General features: G+C 45.2%; 1 protein-coding gene across 3 annotated transcripts; it reads right to left on the reverse strand.

The window, feature by feature from the left end:
• Positions 1-7008: 7008 nt before the first annotated feature.
• On the reverse strand, positions 7009-19100 carry Gprc5d (G protein-coupled receptor, class C, group 5, member D). Of its 3 annotated transcripts, NM_001109254.1 has the most exons (4): positions 18999-19100; positions 16779-17716; positions 8753-8820; positions 7009-7302 (listed from the first exon to the last, which is right to left on the reverse strand). In NM_001109254.1, the coding sequence occupies exons 2-4, from the start codon at positions 17671-17673 to the stop codon at positions 7267-7269; spliced, it is 999 nt and encodes a 332-aa protein (NP_001102724.1). In that variant the 5' UTR covers positions 17674-17716; positions 18999-19100; the 3' UTR covers positions 7009-7266. The 3 variants fall into 3 exon arrangements, with proteins under 3 accessions (NP_001102724.1, XP_063142648.1, XP_038964151.1); XM_063286578.1 differs by lacking the exon at positions 18999-19100 and having other exon boundaries at positions 7010-7302; positions 16779-18081; XM_039108223.2 differs by lacking the exons at positions 8753-8820; positions 18999-19100 and having other exon boundaries at positions 7010-7302; positions 16779-18072.
• Between the last annotated feature and the right edge of the window lie 386 nt (positions 19101-19486).

The raw sequence follows: 19486 nt of genomic DNA on the forward strand, positions 1-19486 counted from the left end.
TGGTTCGTAGTTTAGCAGAACAGAATAACCTGGAAAGATTTTCAAACATACTTTGGGCTCCACTCCCTGGATTCTGATGTAAAGGCTGCATGGGGCCAGACCAGAGACAGCACTAAGTTTCCCAAGTCACACGCTCAAAGCCAGAGGTCCCTGGGCACCCTGACCACACTCTTCTGAGGAAGCCAAGTGTGCTGGGATAGAAGGCACATGCCTCAGCCAAGGACTCAAGGGCCTGTGACACAAAAAAACCAGGCACTGAGAGAAATATTTGGTGGTGTATTTTAAAAGTTATCATCACCGAAAAAAGAGTCCATAATGAACAACATGTCAAATTTCAATAAAAACAGGCATTTGTGGCTTGGCTCTTGTGCTCTTGTATAAGAGAACCAATCAGACTCCGGTTTCCAGCCTGTGCGTGCCTGTGACCCTCTGGGTCCCTCTTACGGGTTTATGAAGCCTGGCAGAAGTGTGTGAACTGGCCGATGAGGGATTTGTAGTCTTGGTCTTTTTTGGAGATGTTTTACAGATGTGCTTTTGTGTGTGTGTGTGTGTGTGTGTGTGTGTGTGTGTGTGTGTGTGCATCTTAGTGAGTGTATGCACGAGTGTAGGTGCCCCTGTCCACACGTAGCGGCCAGAAGAGAGCGCTGGCTCCCTTGGATCTAGAGGTCCCCTGTTTGTGTCATGCTTGTCATCTGGGTTCTGGGATCTGAGCTCTGGCCCATGCTTGTGCAGCAAACACTCTTACCTCCTGAGCTGTCTCTCTAACTCCCCAGCCCAAGACCTGCTTTTCGTATGGTTTTGTATCTGGAACCTTCTATTGCCACTCCTTGGTGAGTCTCTGCTCAAGGCAGTCAAGCTACCATCACGCTGATGGTTTTAATAGCTTGATCTACTCTATCTCTAAAATAAAACAAAGGTTCCATAGAACCTATACACCTACAGGCAGAGACATCACCACGAGATTTTATGGCCTTCAGATACAGATGCTATCACCACTGTTGATGACTCATTTCCCTAATCTCCAAAACAACTGGAACTTTAACGGGGTAATAAAATGGCTTAAATTCGTTTTTGAGCTTTTTTGAGATGGTGTCTCATGTAGCCCAGGCTAACCTTGAACTCTCTATGTAGCTAAGGCTACCCTTGAGCTTCTGGTTTTCTGTCTCCGCCTCGCCGAGGGCTGGGGTTACAGATATGAACCACATAGCTTAGGTTCTAAGCATTGCACAATCTTTAGAGGCATCCGGGGTGATATCCAGCGGCGTTTCCAGAGTGCACTTGCAAGGCCTTTAAGGAGTGGGTCTAACCAGTGGCAGAACTCTCGTGAAGTTCTGTCCTCATCAGGCTCAGGAAACATTGCTTAACGCATTAAGGAAACCGCAGAGAAGTTACCAACATGGGTGGATGTTTAATTAAGAAATGAAAACACGGGGGCTGGGGATTTAGCTCAGTGGTAGAGCGCTTACCTAGGAAGTGCAAGGCCCTGGGTTCGGTCCCCAGCTCCGAAAAAAAGAACAAAAAAAAAAAAAAAGAAATGAAAACACGGTCTTGGATGAATTCAGTCTCTGAAGAGTGGGAGCCCAGGTTTGAATTCTCCACTTCTCTTCTTGTGCCTTCCATCTGTCAGTATCTCGTGGTTGTCGGTCTGTCTGGAGCTTGCCGGTCCGTCTGTCTGTCTGCTGTACTATTGTCTACGTCTGCCTTGGTGCTTATGTCTGTGCCTTTTCCCTAACAGAGGGCTTTGTTTTGTACTTATTAAATGGTTCATAAGCCATGGTATAGGAGAGGTATGAGGGATTATTTTTAATTAATTAATTAATTAATTAATTAATGTTTACACTCCAGATTTTATTCCTCTCCAAGTCTACCCCCTGAGGGTTCCACATCCTATACCTCCTTTCCCATGCCCCCCTCCCCATACCCCCCCCCCCATCTCCACAAGAATGTCCCCCTGGGTCCGTGGCGTAGAAGAATACTGATGAGTTATTGTAGGCTATAAAGGTCGATTGCATGGGAAATCTAAGGCAGGGTAAGGTTGGTTAGAGTGTTTCTTAAGGCATGTCAAACTTAAACAGGCTGTGCACCCAGTAGGGCAGCAGGTTAAGTACATAGTAGGGCAGCAGGTTAAGTACATAGTCTCGATGACCTCATGGCCTATTACTAACTTGGCGGCAAGGTCCGGAAAAAGTTCAGTGTCTTTGGAGTCAAGAGATAATTTGGGAGAAACGTGTTACCTCATCAGGGAACATCGATGGAAATTAACACGAGAGCTGAGGAAGGGAGGGGCGCTAGGGAATCCTGACTTCTGGATATAACACAGCTGTTCATGCATGAACTCTCAGCAGTTGTGGCAAGCTGTTCAGGACCTACAAAGCGTCAAGAGTCGAGCATGGATGGGGAGGTGAGGCCTTATCCCTAGCGAGGAGCTATTGGTAGTTAATGGCTCCTGGAGAAAGGACAGTCACTTTTCTTCATGGGTATGTCTACTGCTAAGTTGCTCTTGCTCCAGTAAATAACTCCACACCCACACTCATGCAAACATCACCAATAAAGTTCAGTGGGAATTGAAGAAGAAAAGAAATAAAAGCAGGAGGAGAACGAACACAGTTGGAGTGGAAAGAAGAGAAGGGAATGGCCCGTGTTAGCGATACATCATATACGTGTACAGAATTGTCAAAGAATAAACAAAAATGTTTAAAAGAAAATAAGGTAGAGAAAAGAAAGTCAATTCCCATTTGCTGCCTAGTGATCCAGTCACACGGGCCTGCAGACACTTAAGGTACTTCAGGTGTCAATTCTGTGAAGGATATTCAAATGCTGGTTTAAAACATATCTCTGTGTTTTATTTGTTTTGCACACACATGTGCACCTGCGTGTGTCGCACTGTGCACATTTGAAGTCAAAGAATACTTAGTGGGAGTTGGTTTTCTCCTTCTACCATGTGAGGTCTGGGGCTCGAACTCGGGTTGTGAGCTTGGCAGCAAGCACCATGAGCCTTAGAGCCACCCCATCATCAGTTGAATGCTGTTCTGTTTGGAGCGACCAAGCAGCTTTACACCGCCACCCCTGAGAGAACTACTTAGATATCCTTTGAATATGTCGGTGCTGAGGGCTCTCGTATAAAGCACAACTTACTTTTTAATACTCTATCTTTGAGAAAAGCGGTAAACAGGACTCTTCCTGAGAAACCAGAGCTGATAATTGTGCTGGCCCATTAGGCTGTTTTAAACTGCTTCAAGAAAAGGAGTTAAAGAAACTTAGTTTTGCTTATGTGTGTGAATGAAGGTACCCACAGAGGCCAGAGGGGTGGGATCCCCTTGGAGCTGGAGTTACATGTGTTTGTGAGCTGAAGCGGATACTGGGAACCTAATCCGGGTCATCTGTGCACTCCTAAGCACTGAGCCATCTCTCCAGCTCCACTACTCTCCCTACATTATCGGGGTGGGGGGAGAGAATGAGAATGGACTCCTGAAAGTTGTCCTCTAACTTCTATGCATGTCCTGGAACACGCAGGTAAGCTCATGCATGCCCCCATCCCAAATGCTCCAAATGCTCCATAATTTTACACACACACACACACACACACACACACACACACACACACTCTTTGTTCGGCCACTGGCGAGACATATTATCCTGGGTAAGGCCCTTTTCTCCATGTCCCTGGAATTACCTCTGCTGTGTCATTTATTCCACAAGAACGCAGGCCCTGCTGAAGCAGTGCTGTCTGCCGTGTCTTGGCTTGACTCCTGCAACTATTTCCAGTTCCTCAACGATGCTCAGAATATGTTTGTTGCTAGGGAGCGAACTGTGCTGTATGTTGGCCCTTAAAGGGGCTCTCTGGTTTGTGCACTCGAAGGAGAACACACACACACACACACACACACACACACACACACACACACACAAGCAACACACGACCTTCATTACTTTTCACTGTGCCATCACATCACAGGTCCAAAGTCATCTGGCTCTCAGGGACACACCTAAGGTGCTCATCCAGAAAGAGAGGCATGGAGAGTCCTTCTAATGGGGAAGGACCGGCCTAGGGGGCAGGAAAGATGGCCGCTACTCTTAACTAAGGAGTAGTCATCCCATGCCTTGACTTCAGCTTTCCGTTCTTCAAGGTTAGGGACTACATTAGACCCCCAGAGATACTTTGGGTGCACATCTGTGAAGAGCTCTTGGGACCAGTTCTAGAAATTTGGCAGGAATTAGACATTGAGTCAGAACATCGAAGTAGGCACAGGCAGGCAGGAATTGGACATTTTGCTAGGACTTGGAAGTAGCCAAGTAGGCTGTGTGTGTGTGTGTGTGTGTGTTAGCTCGCATGTGCAAACCAGAAAGCCCCTTTAAGAGCCAACATACAGCATGGTTTGCTCCCTAGCACCAAACATTCTGAGGAATACAGCTGAGGAATGCGTTCTTTGTGTCTCGATGGGTCTTGTTGAGACTCCGAGTACAGTAATCATGGAGCCTTTGTCTATGCTCTGTTTATTTCTTACCTTCCCTGTCTACACATTGTTTGTTCCTTATCTACTCTGTTTATGCCCTAGGACTGACCATATTCTCTGTTTGTACCTAGAATGATATAAAAGCAGACTGGAAAAAAAATAAACCAGCTTCATTGTCTAATTGTCTTTTTCCTATCCATTCGCCCTCCCTCCCTTGAGACCCTGTGGACTAACTGAGCTGGCTGGGTCACACATCTCTGACTTCGGTCCTGTTGCATCTGAAACATCTAAGAAACCGAGGGCAGATGAAACCACTGGGAGGAGCTGGTGTTAGACACAAAGGCACGACAATTAGTAAAAGGCACCAGCCATCAAAGACACCGAGGCGAGGTGGCAGACTGCCTTTCATGGCCGAAGCTTGATGCGCTTTATGAGCATCAGCTGTTAATGGCACGCGAACGCAGGCCAGTCTGCTGCCACATTAGCTCTAGCTGTCTCAGTGTGGCAATACTGTGGGAGGTCCATGGAGTGCTCGGGGATGGATATGCTGTCGCTGAGGATTCTATATTTTATAGATGATTCTAGGTCCATCAGAATTGGATCCCCCTTCCTGCACCTTCCCTGTCTCCCTTCCTTCCCTCTTCTCTTCCTTGAGCCAGGGTCCCACTATGTAGCCCTGGCTGGAACTCCCTATGTAGACTAGGCAAGCTTCAAATTTCACACCCAGCTCCCTTTAATAGAAAGTACATTTATTTATTTGTGTGTACATGTGTGTGGGGTAAATGGTTGTATGCCCCACCCCAGTAAGTGTGTGCAGTTGCTTTTTTTTCCTTCCACTGTGTGGGTCCCTGAGGGGAATTGAAGTCATCTGGCTTGGTGGCAAATGTCTTCACCTGCTGACTCATCGCTCCCACCTCTGCCTGCTCTTCCCCCTTTCCTCCCTCTGTCTCTCCTTCCTTCCCTCCCTCTCTCCTTCCCTCCCACTTTCCTTCCCTCCCTCTCTCTCTCCCTCCCTCCCTCCATCTATCCATCTTCCCCCTCTCTCCCTCCTTCTCTCCCCCTCCCCCTCCCTCTCTCTCTCCCCCTCCCTCCCTCTCTTCCCTTCCTCTCTCCGGCCCGGCTTCCTTTTTCCTTTTAGGTTGTTTTGACATCGCCAGGGATTGTCTCCAGGTCTTTGTGCATGCTGGCCATGTGCTCTTCCACTGCACTATCTCCTCAGGCTCTCAAAGGTTTCTTTATGAAAGACGACCAAACGCTTGCCGCCCACTAGGATGCCATTGTGAATACAAAGCCGCCCAGAAAATAACAAGCACCGTCAGGGAGGTGCAGCTGTAGAGACTCTCTCCATTTCCGACAGATAGAGAATGGTGTAGAGATAAAAAGCAAATAGAACGCCTCTTCAAAAAAATCCAGGATGCAGCCAGCAAGATGACTCAGTGGGTCAAGGGACCTGGCGCCAAGCCAGATGACCTGAGTTTGATCTCCGGGCCCCACAGAGGGGAAAGGGAGAACTGACTCCCACAAGCATGCCACGCATTGGGCACCCTGAATAAATATATTAAAATTTAATAATGTAATACTTAGGAATGAAATTTGCATATGGCCCAGCGATCTCACTTTCGAAGATACAGCTAAAAGTGAAGGATTTAAGATATTCTTGTAGCTGTCTAGAGAGTTATTCATAGGAAGTAACCCCTATGTCTGATGACAGACTGTCTGTGGTGGGCCATAGGTGTGCAATGCTAGGTCCCTCCCAAACTGGAGGAAATGCTCTGGCAGCAGAGAGAGGAAGTTGAAGTTTTCTTGATCTACATCACAAGACCCTGGCCCAAAACACAAGTGAACAGGGCTGGGAAGATGACTCAGTGGTTAAGTATTTATGTGTAAGCATCAGGATGTGCATTCCAATGCCCAGAACTCACGTAAAAGCTGGACACGCTAGCTCATGTGTCTGGAACCCTAGTGTGCTTCTCCCGGGAGGCAAGAGGCATATACAGGAGAAAGGGCCAGATAGCTTGGTCTATACAGCAGCAAACAGCCAAAAGGACTTTGTCTCAAAGAAAATAGAAGCAACAGGTGACACCGGAGGTTGCCCTCTGACCTCTACAAGCACATCATGGCACAGATATCACACACACACACACACACACACACACACACACACTTGCATGCATGTGCACACATCAGCAAAACAAACAAGCAAACCTCAGAAAACAGAGAAATCCTGTTACAAAGAAGTGGTAGGGGTGATGGCTGGAGGGACTCGGTAGCTAAGAGCACGTGCTGCTTTGGCAGGGGACCAGGGCTTAGTTCTGTGCACATCAGGTGGTTCCAAACTGTCCTTATGTCCAGGTCCAAGGGATCTGACATCTTCTGGCCTCCACAGACACTGTACAACATACTTTACATACAGACAAGTAGAATATCATATCTTGGGATGAATATATATATTACATATATATGCAGACATATATATATATAAATATGCAGACATATATTATATAGCTAAGTAGTTATATAGTATATAGTTAAATAAATGCAGAAGACACAGTAAGTAGGGTGACAACAAGATTGTAATTGTGCAGGACATGATAGTCTTCAGAGGCTGTGTCCAGAAGAGTGAAAAGGGCAAGGAAACAGAGAGGAAGGGACAGGAGAGAGGAAGGGGACAGGACAGATGTTTCATTGAGAGCGTGTCTAGTGCTCTTCTGGGCCCTTCGGGGCTGTGCTGAGCAGGACGGTCTTCAAGGTTGTCTCTATGCTGTTTCAGGTAGCTTTATAATCCTGCATCTTGTTGTGGGGTTAATGTAGCTCATGGGATGAGATACTCCTGGCTGGGATCAACAGTCTGCAAAGGAAGGATGGGATGTTGTTAGCAACTTTGTGAGCCAAATATTATCATTTCACTATCATTTAATTCTTTGTTAGCTAAACAAACAAACAAACAAACAAATAAACAAACCTACCAAATTGTTCTAGTTTCATTCCTGTTGCTGTGATAAATATCCTCACGAAAACCAACTCAGGTGACGAAAGGTTTATTTTATCTTATTCCAGGTTGATGTCAAGGAGACAGGAACTTATAACAACTGGCCAAATCATACCCAAGGTTAAAGGCGGAGAAAAATGAATGCATGTTCATTGCTTATTAACTTGTGCTCAGTTCTATTTCTCCTCTTATATGATCCAGGACCACCTGCCTAGGGAGTGGCACTGCCCACAGTGGGCTGGATCTTCCCACACTACATTGAGTGATTAATACACCCCTCTACAGATATGGCCATGAGCCAAACTATCCTTTCTTGAGGTTCATTTCCCAAATGATTCTAGGCTGTGTAAAGTTGATACTGGGAACTGTCACACAAACCTATTTATATCATGTTCCACTGTTGGTCATTGTCATTAGACTTTGGGGGAGGGGGGAAGGAGGAATTTGAAATGCGTCCAAGAAACTTTTTAACTGTTTGCAGGAATGGCTAATTTTTTTTTTCATTGTGCAAAAGTTTCTTATCCCTCAACTCTCCTCTGCCAGGGTTAATTACAGAAAACGACAGGTTGCTATGTCCTGATCTAAGTGCCATTCAGGGTGACACAAATTCTCAGTTATAGATGGGAGGGCAGAGCTTAGCCAGTTGTCTCATAAAGTTCAGTGAACGAGTAACTGAAGAGCGATTTTTACTCTGAGATTTCTGATCCCCACAAAGAAAGAGGTTTTCCCCAATGTGGTATTTTTGGGCTTTCCAGATCTGACTGTGTTTGAGCCATCACAGCTCAACGTGTCCAGCATGATGTGTGACGTCCAATCTACTCAGGAGCACTCCCTCTGCTTTTGCCTCAAAGGATTAAAATTGGTTCATCCATCTGGGCTTACAGATGGTGACGAGACCCAGCCGTGTTCTGAGGATGGCCTGGGCTGTTAGGGGTAGACAGTGATTCACAGGGGAAGTCGAGGATGTAGGGGATGGATTTAGATCGCCGACACTAAAAACAGACTCAACATTCACTCGTATTTGCAGTCTTCCATTGACACTGGCGCGAAGGTTAACCAGCCTCCCCAGTATCATATGGACTTTCTGTATGACTTGGTCTTTCCTAGGAAGACACAGCGAGGTAGAGGGAATGGAGACCAGTGGGTTTGAACTAGGCTCAAAGGGGTCTCTCCTATGCCATCCTTGTGTGGCTCAGGCCTGCCCTGCCTGTCCTCCCTTGGGTCAGAAAGGTCATTGAACATAGAGCCAGAAGACAAAGGGGAGAGTGCTTGCCGTGTTCTCCTAAGTGAATGAGTGGAGCACATTTACCTGCAGCTGAATGGGAGTACCATGTGCAGTTAGTGCTACATCCTCCTGAGCTCCATCACTGTCTCGGGCTGAAAGCCAAAGGAGGGAAGGGCTGTGTTAGTGCTGGAGAGTCACCGGGACTGTGAGGAGGCTCAGTGGCTTGCAGAGAGGCTCTTGTGGCTTTAAAAGCTACTTGGTTGTCGCAGCTATTAAAAGAAAGAACCCAATGGGTTTGTTCACTCATCCATCCATTCAATCCCTCATCTGGTATTTTGAGACAAGGTGCCCTGTGGCCTGGGCTGTCTTCAAATTCACTATGTTGCTGAGGCTAACTTTGAACTCCTGATACTACTTCCAGCCCTCAAATACTGAGATTACAGGAGTGCACCACTGTATCCAGCACTTGAAATTTTTGATTTAAAAGAACCTTTTTTTTAAACACTTATGAGGAGGGTTGTATAAGGATAGAGCTTATATATTTAGGAGAAGCATATGGGCATGCAGTAACTGCAAAGGTAGGAGAACCATCTTTAATTTTTCAGAAAAAAGGGCACGGCCCTGGGATGGAATGGCCACTACATTGGCATTAACAGTGACCACTAAGCTATACTCTCAACAGCGCCCGAAGGCTGACTTCTTTACAAGATTGGATTCATCTTCATTATTGATCTTTGAGACGGGACCTGCTCTGTAGCCCAGGTTGGTTTAGAATTTCCTGTGTAATCTAGACTGGCCTCAGAGTTATGCTGACCTTCATGCCTCAGTCTCTTGAGTGTTTGGTTCACAACAGTGTATTACACACACAGATCGATTTGGATCCAAATCTTAAAACTGGATATTATAAATAATAAAAATTATTTTCAGGGTTTGCCTAACATTGGAAGGCAATGAGTTTGAGTCCCAGTACCACAAAAATGGGCACCTAAGGGATGTACGTGACAGACACAGACACAGACACACACACCCACTCACACACACACACACACACACACAGAGAGAGAGAGAGAGAGAGAGAGAGAGAGAGAGAGAGAACCTTAGAGAAATATTATATTGTCACAGAATAACTACACACAGTCATTTGTTGAGCGACAGACTTCTCAACAGGCAGTGACCTCTCTGAAGGCAGGAACTGCTCTGTGTCTCTGGCCAAACACCTGCTTCATACATGTTCATGTTTGGGTGGTCGTAGATGTAGCAGCATCATTAGTGGCCACACTTTAGGCTGCGGTGCTGGGAGGTTAGACCCTAGAGGAGGTCAGCTTGGTTCCCCATCTGTGTTACCCACTCCCATCTTCTTTGTTTTACCCCTGTCCTCTCTCCCTGTGTGTCAAGTCTTCAACCTTTCCTTCACGTCGCTTCCTGATGGAAATGGAAAGAAAGATCTTGATGCTCATAACAGCAAGTCTGTTCTGAAGCTTCTTGAGGATGCAAACAGTCAATGTCTGTGCCAAGCTCTTAGGTTGGGACATACAGGAAAGAGTGTGGGAGTTATACTTTGTATGTTATTGATAGTGGCATAGTTATGACTGACCCTGACAGCTTCTGCCTACTGACATTTTCTAGAGGGGTTGGATCCTATAATGTAGGGAATGCACGTCTTTACTTCAATGTAGGAAGACTGGGTGAGTCCTTGGTTTGACCTTTGGGACTCCTTCACACTCATTCTCTTAATAAGTAATTTCATCCTTACATTCCCACCAGACTGGGTCAAAAACAACAAGAGCCCAATCTATCTATTCATTTCTAGTTATTGGCCACAGTTCTCTCTCTCTCTCTCTCTCTCTCTCTCTCTCTCTCTCTCTCTCTCTCTCTCTCATCTCTTCCTGGTCTATAACTCTTTTTAAAAGGAGATTTTTTAAAAAATTAATGTTATGTACTTGTGTGCACATGCACACAGATGCAGGCGTGTGCTGAGGTGGGGGTGGGGTGGGGTGGGGAGAGCATCATCAAGCCTCTGGTTTGAGTCACAGGTGCTTTCTCGTCATTTGATGTGGGTGCTGGGAACTGAAGCTCAGTCCTCTGTAAGAACAATGTGTGCTCTTAAGAGCTGAGCCATCTCTCCAGCTCCCACCTACAACTATTTAAAGAGTGGAATAGTTTTTGTTGTTGTTGTTTTATTGTGAAACAGTGCTGTGTTAAATATCTGTTCCCCCTGTATGCTAGGCAAGCACTCTACCCTTAAGCCATATCCGGGCTCTTTTGTCATTTGTTGAATGTTTTCATTACTATTTCCTGTGTTGGGCGGAGGCCCATGTGAGCATGTGCTACAGCATGAGGGCGGACGTCAGAGGACGTGGGGTTGCTTCCCTCCTTTTATCAAGTAGGTTCTCAGGAATGAGCTCAAGTGGTCAGGCTTAGCAGCAAGTGTTTTTACCCACTTACTTATCTCACCAGTTCCTAAATGTATTTTTAAGTTGTACATTAGAGGAGAACCATGTAATGTTTATATATATATATGCATACACATAATATATATATACATTATAAACAAGCAAATTATATGTATTTGTTTGTTAAATTTTGTTTGTTAAATCCCAAGTTACATCTATCTATCTATCTATCTATCTATCTATCTATCTATCTATCTATCTATCTATTATCTATCTTGTTCAAATCTAGGAAAACATATTTCTTTAGCCAATTCTTTTTTTTTAAGATTTATTTATTTTATGTACATGAGTATACTGTCTTTAGACACACCAGAAAGAGGGCATCAGATCCCATTTCAGATGGTTGTGAGCCACCATGTGGTTGCTGGGAATTGAACTCAGTATCTTTGGAAGAACAGTTAGTGTTCTTAACCAGTGAGCCATCTCTCCAGCTCCCTGAATCAATTATTTATGGTGAAAAAATGTTAAATTTTTATTCTAGATTAAAAACAAACTGGACGACACACAGTACAACTTACTGTGTAACAGGAGGCCAGAATTTCTTTCTCTTACAAAACTCTAAGTTGGAACGCATTCACTGGCTTTCCCCCCTGTGTCCCTGTCCACTAGACTCCCAAGCTTCTGGGAAGCTCTTTTCTGTTCCCAACTGCTGTCACAACCTGGATTCTGTCCCCAGATTCCACTGCAGAAGGAGAGAAACCACCTCCTGAAAGTTTTACACACACACACACACACACACACACACACACACACACACACACACACGTCCAAATGCACGCACACTATAGAAATAAATAAAAAAATTGAAAACAACAAACAACAAAATACAGAGTTATAAAAGGACTATACCCAACACAAGTTGGTATTTCCAGGGAAGCCCAAAGGGTCTAATGTTTGCAGAACTGGCTTTCTTGTGTCTTGCTTACTTTAATATTCCTCGAGTCATTTTTACTCTGTTCAGTCATTGCTTAACGTTATCCCAATACCTTTGAAAATAATCACTCTAGGCTCGTGCGTATCCATCCAAGCACTGGGAGAAAACTGCCCAGATTCCTTTGAAGATGGGGGTCTTGCTGTCCGCAAGCTTGAGATGAACGATATTCTATGGAGTCTACAGTGGACAAAGCTGGTGATTGCTGCAGGGGGAGCAGCCCTGTGTGAAGACGAGAGCTGTGCCTGACATTCTACCATGTTCATGATCTCTGCAAGCCCTCAGTGTGAACGACTGCTCTGTTGATTTGGAAGGATTAGCTATCACCGAGGAGCACAATTATTCTCAAGTTCACCAACTTCAACTAGAAAACAACGTAGCCCACCGACCAATCAAATTAAAGAGGCGTATGTTAGGACGCTGTCATCCCAGATACATACAAATGAGTTAATTAAGCGCAAACATAATTTATAAATGGCTTCTTCACTCATATTTTACATTTTAATTACTTCACTTATATACACACGTTCTTCGGCACTATTCTTGGGTATCTTTGCGATAGTGTTCCCAGTGCCTAACAGTATGTTGAGCTTGGGAAATTTTAATCAAATGTTGTGAGAATATGTAGATATGTTTGTGGCCCACGTGAAGCTGAGTATGGGCTATATGAGTGGAGTTCAATCACGAGGGAGACAGAGGTAGGAGGGTCAGGAGGTCAAGGCTATCCTGAGCTATATGGAACCCTGCCTCAAAAAAAAAAAAAATCAAAACAAGTGAAAAAATAAAGAGTCTTATTTAAGCCAGTGGCTTAAAAAATTCTACCAATAGATAGCTGTATGTGTGTGTGTGTGTTCGAGTATGTGTTCATGTACATGTGTATATGTGTGGAGCCCTGAGGTCAACCTTGAATGTTGTTTCGTAGACACCATTCACCATGGTAATTTGTACATGTTATGGTGTGTTTGCATGCACACATATACAGGGGTGAGAGACTGACACTGAGTACCTCCTAGATCACACTGCACCTTATGCACCGAGGTAAGGATTCTCCTTTAACCCAGAATTTCCAATTTGGCTAATCTATGTAGCCACCTTGCTCCGGGGATCTCTTGTCTGTCTCTGCCTGGTGAAGGCTGGCATTTGAAGGCCGCCATGTCTGGCTGGCGTTTCTGTGGCTGCTGGGGATCTGAATTGTGGTCCTCACAATTCTAGGACACGTGCTTTGTGTGATGTCACATCTGGTTGTTTGGTTTTTTGTTTTTGTTTTCCAAGGTCATCACATTCAGGTCTTCCCGCCCACGAACTAAGCACTTCACCAACTGAGCTATTTATGCAGCCCAGTGGAGAGCTCTTGGGAACACATTTACAATATAGATAAAGCTTCCCTGCGCTCTGCCCTGTAGCACACGACTGATTGCATTTGTATCCAGATATTGTCCTGTTCTAGAATTAGGCCCATAAGCTACTCGAGTGCGATTTTAAAGCATGATCTTTCCAAAGCCTTCCAGGAACTGGATGGACTCTTTAATCCCCCTGAATGATCAGCAAATCCTTTGCCATCTCTTATTTTTCCATTTAAAGTCAATCCTTCATCCTTTGGTTCAAGTTCACTGTAGCCTGTTTTTAGTTGGAGATGTAAAGTGGCAGAACAACTGCCTCCCACGGAGATGTCTTCACACATGTGAGATTCTCTGGCTAACCACCCCTGACTTCCTTTTCTCTCAGCTGCATAATCCTGGCTTTATAAGCCCAGCTGTAAATCAAATAACCATGCCGATGAAGCCGCAGTTGCAAACAGCGTGAGTCAGAAGAGTCACGGGGCCACCGTGTGCCTCACGGACCTAACAAAATGCCATGTTTTAGGATAGCGCTGAGACAGACAGAGCTTGGATCGGCTATGAGAAAGGCGCATAAAACTTAAAACTACCAACTCAGTTTTACTGTCCTAACCTTTCCACACACGTCTGACGCTAAAACCCTTTAATCATCCCTGTGGTTTTCCACAGAGCCTCCCCAAGTGCCCCACATGTCTCATTAGTGGATCACAGACCCGTGTCAGTGGCGGAGACAGATGAGGCTGAGAACAAGGTCGTGGCTCCTCTCTCTCGCCACACATCTGTTTAGTTCGACTGTGATTGCTACTTCAATAAACACCATCAGCGGCCAGCGAGCCTGCCTTCCAGCTGCTTTCACAGGATGATGCTTGCCATTTCCCAAGGTGCTGGCTCCTGCTAGCACCCTACGCCTTCTAGTGTACCTGAATTACTCGCTTCGTGTTCTGATAAGCGCGTTTTCCTAGGTGACTTAAGTTCTGATCTAGTCTCAGGCCTGAATGTTCAGGTGACTTTACCCTCTCTTGGATGGCAATTTGCAATTTTACAAAACTACACTCTTCATTTCTTCCCCCACAAATGACTCCGGTAATGACTACTATCAGCAGACCATTTCCTGCTTAAAATGGAGTTCTTCTCTTTTTTTCTTCTTTCCTTCCTTCCATCCTTCCCTTCCTTCTCTTTCTTCCTCTCTCTCTCTGTTTTTATTATTATTATTATTAATTATTATTATTATTATTATTATTATTATTATTATTATTATTTTGATTGTCCTTGAACTCAGAGATCTGTTTTCCTCCTGGCTCCCAAGTGCTGGGATTAAAGGTGTGCATAACCATCACCACCATCACTACCATCACCACCACCACCACCATCACCACCATCACCACCACCACCACCATCACCACCACCATCACCACCATCACCACCATCACCACCACCACCACCATCACCACCATCACCACCATCACCACCACCACCACCACCATCACCCATCTGAGGAATTGGATTTTTCTAATCTTGATTGGATAATAGTTTAGTTATGACCAAATTAATTATCAAATACTTCTGCAAGCTCTGAGGCTTTTCCCTCATAACACTTCGTTCTTGAGACCATCTTACTATGTACTCCATGTGGCCATGAATTCATCTCATAGCACGGGCTGGCCTCAGTCTTTGTACTGGCTGTCTCGTCTCAGCCTCCCAAGTACTGGGCTTAGGAGTTTGTTGTTCCACTCCTGGCAACACTTGAAATGTGTTTGTTGGAGACAGAGTGGTACCCTCCCTACAACTTTAAACACATGCCTAACATTTGGGAGGACTTAGAATCAGGGTTATTATAAGTGAGCTTTGGGATGATATGGTACTGTAAGAACTTTTCTGTCTCAGGGATTTTGTTTTTTGGGATTTTACAACAGCAACAACAGCAGCAGCAGCAGCAGCAACAACAACAACAACAACAGCAGCAACAAGGAAACCAGCACCTTTCATCCAATCTTCAAGCGGGACCTATGGAAGGAAGTTTAAGGAATGGCAGACTCTGCAATCCCCCATAAACCTCAAGGGCCTGACAGGAAGCAGCCACAGCAATGCCTAATTTTGTAGGAAGGATGTATGGTGTCAATTTCCGACTGTCCATCAACCGAACTGAAAGGAACTAATAGATGCATTTATCTGGACAGGATTTAATTTGAATGTGTAATTAGCTGTTGATAGCAGCTCAGAAAGTCACATACTTGAAAGGAAAGCTTACGATAAACGCCTTTGAGCCCGGCAAACATTATGTGTCCCATATAATAGATAAAATAGCGTCTTTGTTACACAACAGAGAGAAAGTGGGGGAAATCAGTTGTCTATTAAGACACCCAAACTGATGTAAAGCTATGCCGCTGAGCTCTGAATGATGTCAGATGTTTCCTAAGAGCAATTAAAGAGCTTTGACACAGTTCCAGAGAGCTGAAATTAGCCACCATTTCCCCCAGGTTGATGGGGACCAAGCATCTTTGGTATCATGGACAGTGTCAACCCCTAACAAAACAGAGACAGGTGGATCGGTTTTATATATGGATAAACATGTGACCTCAGATTATCAAGAGAACGTCATGTAAGTAGTTTCCTGTCTACTAATGATCACGCATCTGAGTTCTTACTTAGAATTCAGATTAAATGGTCTTTCTGGTCGCTGTTTTGTAATAGAACCTTGTAAGATTATTATTATTATTATTATTATTATTATTATTATTATTATTATTAGTGAGATAGTGAATAATTTGTAAAATAGAAACCCGGAAGTTGTTGAGCTCCGTGACTCTCAAGAGCGATGGTTCGCACAAATGAGTTTTACATTTACCTGGACAGGTTAACTTTTCAGACTTAAACTTTTAAAATGTCAGTCACTTTTGCCAGGAACTACATTGGAGCTTGATAAACAACAGGTCTGAACTTAGCATGACCCGATCCATGCCTAATCTAGGGTTGGTTAACTCATTTTATTCTGGTTGTTTACGTTATCGATGTTTTCGAGACGCTCATGTAGCTCAGGCTGGTCTCAAACTCTGTGTCACCAAGAATGACTTTGAACACCTGATCTTATTATATCCTTCTCTCTGTGTGCCACCTTGCTAGCTTAGTTAACTCCTTTTAGAGTGGCTGGTGTCTTTGGCCAAGCTTCCAGCAACAGTCACACCTTTTCCTCGAAAACCTTCCATTTCTTTGGTCCTGTTCTTTCCAAATAAAGCCTATGTTTTGGAGGATGTAGTTTCCATTTGGTTCTAGAAGGCTTTGTCTCTATACTTGACATGACTCACCCAAAAGCTGACTTTTGCCTTTGCGATCCCTCTAGGTTCTTGCTACCTATCTAGTTCCCTCCCTGCCCCAGGCCCTCGGCCATGTACCTCTGGTGGGTTCCTGGTTCTCCATCCTGAAGCTGCGTTGGTAGACGGGGACTTGGCAGATGTTGCCTTGAGGAGGACACTCCTGCCTACATGATCTGTAGAGGATGCTCATCTCAGGGATGATGTAGAGCAGCAGGAAGACCCAAGCGTTGGTGACCAGGCCAATGCAGATGACCGCATCATCCCATTGGGGCTGGCGCTGGAGCTGAGGGTTGCCTCTCATTAGCATGGAGATCCACACCACCCAGATGATGATGGAGACAAGCACGGTGGCAAAGATGAGCCTTCCGTGCTGTTTCCAGTTCTCACACGGGCCACAGAAGGTGGCCTTGGAGACGAAGAACGTGAGGGCCATCAGGAAGAGGACGTAGATCAGGAGGCAGACAAAGTCCACGTTGAGCTGGTACGGCGTCATGTGCTCGAACATCAAGCCTCTGGTCATGATGAGGGTCACGTACTCTATCGCAATGATGGTCTGCAGCAGGCTGACCCCGATAGCGATGAACAGAATTGTTGTCCAGCAGAAGGAGACTCTACCCCGGACCAGCTTCACCAGGTTGGAGGCATGAGCCAGGAGGCAGGAGAAGCAGATAGCGAAGAGAACCCCAAAGAGGAAGTAGCGGACAGGGGCAGTTTGCTGGTTGAGCTGGATGATGAAGGCAAAAGTAAGTGCAAAGAGCCCAAGCACGGCCAGCAGGAAGAGGAACTGGGTGGGAAGCACGTTCCACTGGCTGCAGTCCTGCACCCTCCGCATGAGGAACAGAAAGGCCAGGAGTAGCAATATCGTAACCACTATGCCGATCACTGCCAAGGACTCCAGAACAATGGCCCACGGCCCCTCATTGTCACAGAAGAGGTAATAGTCTTCTGTGGACTTCACGCAGTCCTCATACATGGTGACTTATAGGTAGACCTCACGAGAATGGACGTCTGGTCTCCTGTGAGGAAAAAGGTGAAGAGAACGAGTGACTTCGTATCCACCCACGAGAATGCCGACTGGCACTCTCCAAATGAAGACACCTGAGCATGTGCAGGGAATGGCTTTAGGGAACAGTCACCCAGATATTGGAGAGTTAGACTATCCACACTTACCTAAACACCAGTCTTCCTGGGTGGGATAAAGATCTGCTGGCTACAAATAGAGTCTACAAAGATAGGAATGCCACCGCCCGTTAACCCCAAGTTTATTGCTTGGTATCACAGGGTACCAAGGAAGGAAACAAGAAGGCTGACCTAAACCCTTCAAAATTAACTCAGTTCCATACTCTGCAGGGCAAAACCAGAATGGTCTTCACTTGGGAATTCTTGATAATTCGTCTATTCTCATATCATAATTCCCAAAGGCCATTTGAAGGCGAACAGAATAGTCTTATCTGATGGGTGGGATTCGAGCTGTCTCTGCCTCCAGAAAATCAATGCATTCTTGACTGAATTATCTCAAACATGGATGTTCTGTTTAAAGCAGTCAGGGGACCCATGGCTCCAGCTACATACGTAGCAGAGGATGGCCTTATCTGGCATCAATGGGAAGGGAGGCCCTTGGTCTTGTGGAGGCTTGATACCCCAGAGTAAGGGACTGCTAAAGCAGTGAGGCAGGAATGGGGTGGTGGGTGGGGGAGCACCCTCATAGAGGTATGGAGGAAGGGGATGGGATAGGAGGTCAAGGGGGAGTGGGATGGGATAGGAGGTCATGGGGGAGTGGGATGGGATAGGAAGTCATGGGGGAGGGGATGGGATAGGAGGTTTTCAGAGGGGAAACCGGGTAGGGGTCGACATTTGAAACATAAATAAATAAAATAACCAATTAAAAAATAAAGCAGGCAGGCGAGCCATATTCCCCAGTAATTTTCATGACTCTCTCTTCTTTCATTTTAATTCAAGTCAATCAAATGCAAAGGGCCATTATTAAACATCTGTCATTTGTTCACCAAAAGAGTATACAAAATGCCTCCTACCTTCTAGTAACTTTTACAGATATTTAGCACTAAAATTCCTGACTTATCTGAAGTAGCCTAGAAAAATAACCCTATATCGATTCTGGTAAAAAACAAACAAACAAACAAACAAACAAAAAAACAACAGCAGCAAAATAAACAAACATATAATACCCCATTGCATTAGAATACTCCCAGCCTTAGTCTCCTTTAGCCATTCCAAATTCATGGGCAGGAGTGGTCATCCCGGTTCATGGCTAACACCAAGGGCCCTGGACTGACTTACCTCCTAAGTCTACTCCGGAAGCCTCTGAGGCTGTGCTGGTGTAGAAGCTGTGACTGCAAATGAGTAAGGAGGAGACAACTTCAGGTGCTTTAATCTCTCCTCAAATGGGCGGAAGGACCTGCAGGACCTCACTCAGGTTCCAGAAGTGTCTATAAAAAGAACCGGAAGGACAGAAAGACACACCTAGTCCAGTTTCATGGCAACTTTTTAACCCAGATTTCTTTGGTGAGAACAATTATTTTTTATTTACTGCTGACCAGAGGTGCCTTGGCCCCAGAGAGGTGTGACTTTAGGGAAATCTCCTTAAACTATATCCCAGTGTGCTTAAGGTCTGTTGCAGAGGCTTCCCCCAAACTCTGATCTTAATCCTAAGAGTCTGAGGAGCTTTCATTCAACAAAGCGTCCGGGCTTTCTCTGGGGCGTATAGAAGTGTAATTTTACCTTCCTTGGCCTTCACATAGGTGATGGTGGATAAAACTGTGAAATCA

The sequence above is a fragment of the Rattus norvegicus genome, chromosome 4 (genome assembly GCF_036323735.1).
Source record: "Rattus norvegicus strain BN/NHsdMcwi chromosome 4, GRCr8, whole genome shotgun sequence".
NCBI lineage: Eukaryota > Metazoa > Chordata > Mammalia > Rodentia > Muridae > Rattus > Rattus norvegicus.

Bases quoted from the DNA above. Each gene is read 5' to 3' on its own strand.
- Gprc5d (NM_001109254.1), bottom strand. From the start codon at position 17,673: ATGTATGAGGACTGCGTGAAGTCCACAGAAGACTATTACCTCTTCTGT. The intron at 8,821-16,778 runs GTACATGGCCGA...TTTGGCTTTCAG, and splicing joins GAACCAGGAACCCACCAGAG to CCCGAGACAGTGATGGAGCT. The intron at 7,303-8,752 runs GTAAATGTGCTC...CTTCCTTTGCAG, and splicing joins GTACTCCCATTCAGCTGCAG to ACTGTTGATCCCAGCCAGGA.